This window comes from Atta colombica, unplaced genomic scaffold (genome assembly GCF_001594045.1).
Source record: "Atta colombica isolate Treedump-2 unplaced genomic scaffold, Acol1.0 scaffold151, whole genome shotgun sequence".
Lineage (NCBI taxonomy): Eukaryota > Metazoa > Arthropoda > Insecta > Hymenoptera > Formicidae > Atta > Atta colombica.
The window spans coordinates 37,121-43,111 of NW_017259241.1; the positions used below are offsets into that span (position 1 = coordinate 37,121).

A 5,991-nucleotide genomic window follows, 5' to 3' on the forward strand; every position below is an offset into this window, starting at 1 on the left:
GAACATATAGAAATTTTTGCAAAATGTATTTTTTTTAAATATTCTTTAATAAATATTCTTTAATAAAACGATGTGTATTTGATAGAATACACTTCTAAAATATACTGAAAACTATCCATTTATTTCAGAATAAAAATTATTTATTCCAATTCCATAACTATCATACTTGTTTCGTTTTCTCCCATATAATGCAAATCATTTTAGTAGCATTGTAAATATATATATATTTTAGCAATATTACTTCTGTGCTATATGGATTAGTTATACATAATTTAATTTCAAATTTATGATTATTTATTGATTACCGTTACACAAGAATTTTTTAGTACATTTTAAAATTTATTCTATCGATTATAAATTTTATTTTTAAAAATTAATATATTTCGCAAAAATTTTTTTATGCATTTTTTCACTTCTGACCATAATCCATGACGATCGCATTGAATTAACAGGAGCCTTAAAATGTTTAAGAAAATAGAAATATGTATTTTAAGTAATAAATAATTAATTATCATTATAAGCAAAAAATGTCAACAGTTCCATTTATTTTTAACAGTTAATTTTTTTAACTGTTTTTATAGATGGAAAACAGAAAATAAAATAATTACGAATTAATTTTGTAAAAAAGCCTTTATTTTTTTCACTTAGAATAACAATTTCTTATTCTCGAGGTCTGGTGTCTTTATATAATATTAGAGGTAGCCAACAGTAAGGGTGCGTCCCCCATGAAGAAAGAAAAAGCAAAATACAATAATAACGGAAAAGAAACACAGTAAAAAATTAATCATGGGGAGTCCGAGTGTAAAAAAGCGGAACGGAATCATTTTGATTAGTTTAGCCTCCCTCCTCCCTTTTATCATGTTTCTTTTCCATTATTATTCTATTCTGTTTTTTCTTTCTCCATGAGAAAGACGCACTTGTATCATTCAAATATTATGATAATAAATTGTAAAATATACTGAAAACTATCCATTTATTTCAGAATAAAAATTAGAATTCGTAGAATAAGAATTCGTTTTCTCCCATATAACTCAAATCATTTTAGTAGCATTGTAATATACGATATTTACGTTGCATTTTGAGATTGCGAGAAAAATAATTTATAAGTACTTCTATATATATTTAATATTTTAGTCCAAGCATGTTTGGTAGCATGTTGGACTCCTCGCGACACGAGCTTTTAGCAGAAGCAATGAAAGCCGGAACGCCCTTCGCTTTATGGAATGGACCAACGGTAGTCGCCTGGTTAGAACTTTGGGTGGGCATGCCGACGTGGTATGTCGCTGCTTGCCGAGCAAATGTCAAAAGTGGTGCTATCATGAGTGCTCTTAGCGATACCGAAATTCAACGAGAGATTGGTATAAGGTACGCTGTAAAATTTATGTAAAAAAAAAATTTTAATAAATATTAATTATAATTTTAATGTTAATTATAGATTATAATTATGACAATAAAACAGTTCTAGTTTACTGTAACATTATTATCATGTCTACAATTGTTTTTTGTTCTTTTGTGAAGCAATCCTTTGCATCGATTAAAACTGAGACTAGCCATTCAAGAGATGGTGTCGCTTACGAGTCCATCAGCGCCGAAAACTTCTCGCACAACATTAGCATTTGGTGATATGAATCACGAGTGGATTGGTAACGTCTGGTTACCGAGTCTCGGACTGCCTCAATACCGATCCACTTTTATGGAGTGCCTTGTTGATGCTAGAATGCTTGATCATCTTACAAAAAAGGATCTTCGTGGTCAGCTGAGAATGGTTGACAGTTTTCATAGGTACGAAAAGAACAATGCTAAATAAGGCACTTACGGCATCATTTAAGGTTTCATTAACATTATTATCTTGGAAAAATTTTAATAAAATATTAATGAAAATTTGATAAACTTGACGTTTAAAATGATTAAGTTTCAACGAATATGCATTAATCAAAAACAAAAAGGGAACAAGGGGCTATCAGGAATCAGCACTGTAAGTGATGGGTATAAAATTATTACAGAAATTGACATCTAAAAAATGTATAAAACGAACATTTTGAATAATTTCTAATTCCCTTCAATAAAAAATTTAGTTATGATTTACATTCTTCGTGTAACAAGCCTTGTAGACTGCAGTGGTCAACTTTCAAATACACTAAAATGTGTTTCTCCATTTCAATTGGCAACACTGGATTATCACAAAAGATTAAAACCTTAAAGAATAAAAAACCTTAAAAGAATAACAATTGTTTACAAAACTAACAAAATTAATTATGTATTCACATATGATTCAATAAATTTCTTATTGTTTAAAATTACATGTACAGGAAAGCTCTCTATTATGAGATAGGCGCTTAATATGAGATGGCGGCGTTTCTGCTAAATTAATAAACGTATCTATTGGTTCCACCATGAGTTTATCGCTCTTGAATTGAAAATTATTTAGTATTTAGTATTTAGTGGAAAATTCATTATTAAAGCATGCCTGTGATTGTAAAAAAAGATTTTAGAATTTGGATGTCTTTAAATTTGATTGAAATTGTGTGAATAAACAAGATTTAAAAATTCATGTTAAATCTTGTTTATTATTTAATAAATAAATATTAAGTGCTTGAATGAATTCTCGCTGTTTTTCTTTTTTTACAAAAACTTATGTTCATTTCATTAAAAAGATACCTGATATTTTATTTACAATATTGTCCATTGAAAACTATAATCTTTTCTCATTTTCCGAGTAATAAATGGATTCCGCAGTAGAAAAATTCAGGTTTTTTTTTAAGGCGATTCAGTCATTTTTTAATATCTTCGAAATAACTGAAGTGCTGCTCAAAAAGATCATGCTACATTGACTGAAATAAATGGTAATCTGAAGGAGCAACGTCTGATGAATAAAACAAGTGAAATCCCATTCAAATGCCTCTAAGATTTCCTTCACTGATTCTACAACATGTGATCTAGTTGTCATGAAAAAAAATAATTTTGTCATGTCTTTGAGCATTGCAGGCGTTTTTCTTTGAGTGTTCGATTCAAATTGTGTAATTGACGTTGGTAGCGTTCAGCACTGATGGTTTGACTCATTTGCAGCAGTTCATACTACATCAACTTGATCTTACCAAATGCACAGCATGAATATCCTTTGGCATTAAATGTTGATAGTAGATCGTCGGAATGCACTCATAATTTCTTGTGCTTAGGATTGTCGTAACGAATCCATTTTTCATCGCCATTTTTCATCACAGTCACACAGTTCGATGCAAAAACGACTTCCGTTTTTGTCTTTGAAGCAACAATTCACAAATGGCTAAATGTTTTGCAATATCTCTTTCTCTCAATTCATATGGGATCCAGTTTCCTAGCTTCTGGATCATTCCCATTGCTTCTATTCTAAATTCGCTAAGACCGATGACCAAATTACAGTTTTGAACATAAAATTTTTCTCTCATCTCATTTCTAAGAAAAATGGGGATTGCGTTAAAAAAACATAAATTTCCCCATTTGACTTTAAAAAGAGGATCAAGATCAAATCTATGTTTACCTGGTGGTTATTCTACCCACATGATAACTTCAGATCGAGTTATTTTCCATCGTAATGCATTGCTGAGTAGGTGGCAAATTAATTGAATTTTGTTAAGACTACTGTGAAATCGCCATCTTAGATACATCATTTTAAATTCAGAAAAAAGTCAGATGGTTTTGGAAAGTGGATGTCACAAGCTTTATTTAATTTGAGCCGTCGCAGACCTCATTTTTTTCAAAACTGTTCTGGACAGGGGAGGTTCACTTCACGGAAAATATATATATTAGGGAAGGAGGAGAAGGTAGATCAAAAACAAAAAATTTTTGAAAATCGATTAGCAATACTTCCCCCTCCAAGTTAGCTATGAATCAATATGATTCGGGTAAAATTTCATCGAAATCGATTAATATTTTCAGGTTGCTTCTCAATTTCGAAATTAGTTAGTTATGCATTTTTTGGATACATATGTCAAAATTCGAAAAAATATTTGAACTTGTATTGAAATCAGCAGCAACTTTAAATTAAAATTACGATTTATCGTTAGCTTTTTCCTAGGTGTACTGGACCTTAATCGAAAAAATATTTAAAAATATAATTTGATACAACTTGTTCTCTTTTGATTACTGAACATGAATCGAGATCAGAAGAACACATTTCAAAATGGTGATTTAATATGATGATATAAAATAATAATTCTTATTTCATATCACCTACATCTAATCAACCTAAATCAAATAATAAATCATACCTGATTAAACCTAACTAGGATAAAATAGTATAGTACATAAAATAATTTAAAAAATAACAATTAATAAAAGGGTCACAAGTCAAGCTAGGTATTCGTTGTTAACTTAATATTCAAGAAAACTCACAAACAGTTTCAATCTGTTATGCAACAAACAAAAATTACATGAAATCGTTATAAATTATTTCCATCTGTTTATTTCAATTCAATTCTTACGCATTATTATTACATAGATATTCGCTTTTAGCAGTCGCTTTTTTTTACAATTATTCTGTGTTTTTTCAATATTTCAAATTGCTATGATTCCTGGTTATTTTGCTTAATCTCATTGTACTAAGAATATTTTATTTCTAAATAGATAATAAAATAATCGCTACAAAATTGAAATTAAATTAATTTATAAACTGTCTGTATCATACGTATATGTATAATAAACTAAAATAAAAAAAAATTAATGAGTAATACCTGGATAGTCAGCAATTACATAATTTATCTATAAGACTTCTTAAAATCGGAGAATTCAAAAAATTATTGTAATATGTGTCATGTTAAAAATGAGTAACGTAGAAAGTAAGAGAGCAATTACAAACGATGAAATTTAATATTTTTTAAATTTTAATTATTTGAACCCTTTTCTAATTCCTTACATAAAATAACATTTCAAATAAACCCAACATTGGCAACAGGAAAATTTGAGAACAAATTACAATTACATTTATTTATTAACATTTGTTTGTATATACAATCATACATTTAATTAAATCATGGTATTTAATAAATGTGCAATTATACAAGCACATGTTATTAAATGTAATTTGTTCTCAAATTTTCCTGTTGCAAATGTTGATTATTTAAATCTAAAATATTATTTTATGTATTATACTGTATTATATTTTATCTTGGTTTGATTAGGTTTAATCAAATCTGATTTATTTATTATTTGATTTAGTTTTCCCTTAGCTTGATTAGATGTAGGAGATATGAGGAAATAATTATTATGTCATCATATTGGATCCACCATTTTGAAATATGTACTTTTGATCTAGGATTCATCATGTTCAACGATAAAAAAAAACAGGTAGGTAGTATCAAATTATATTAAAATTGAAACTTTTTTTTAAATTTTGACATATGTATTCAAAAAATACCTAAACTTCCCATACAACACAGAAATTTCAGAGATATTTCAGAAATGTTTCACATGTAATTGAAATATCTGAAATATCCGCAAAGATGTATAATTTATTACATATGAAAGATTTCAGAAACTTAACTGAAAGGTTTGCAAAACGATTTTATGTGAAATGTTTCAGAAATAATTGAAAGTTTTTTACTTAAACTTAAAGAAACATTTCTGCAGCAACATTTCATGACATATTGCAAAATTATTTTAGGATTGTAAAAATATAATATAGATTTAAGGGGGCTACTTTGGAGTCAGCGCGGTAAGAGATGCGTATTCAGTCGGAAAGTGAGAAAAACACAAACACTTTCCGAGTGGATAGATGATATTTTTTATTAATGTATTAATTATGTATTTGCTGAAGATAGTTAAAATCGATAGTCGAAACATTCAAACTAACATCTTTTAATACACATTAATTTAATACACTATTAATGATTATATAAGTGTAGATTGCGCACCTCTTACCGCGCTGACCACAAAGTAGCCCCCTTAATCTGTATTGTATTTTTACAATTATTAGAAGTCCTATTTTATATATATATATATTCTTTATTCTAAAGT

The 5,991-nt window shown here is 28.3% G+C and overlaps 1 protein-coding gene across 1 annotated transcript in view; it reads left to right on the forward strand.

Annotated features, from left to right (window-relative positions):
* LOC108685355 (liprin-alpha-2-like) overlaps positions 1–5,991 on the forward strand; it is a gene marked incomplete at its 5' end in the record, with an annotated part of 44,887 nt that overhangs the window by 29,419 nt on the left and 9,477 nt on the right. Inside the window, 2 exons of the mRNA XM_018190106.1 lie at positions 1,153–1,365; positions 1,519–1,782. Coding sequence (XP_018045595.1) covers positions 1,153–1,365; positions 1,519–1,782 — 477 coding nt within the window. The remainder of the gene's footprint in view (positions 1–1,152; positions 1,366–1,518; positions 1,783–5,991) is intronic.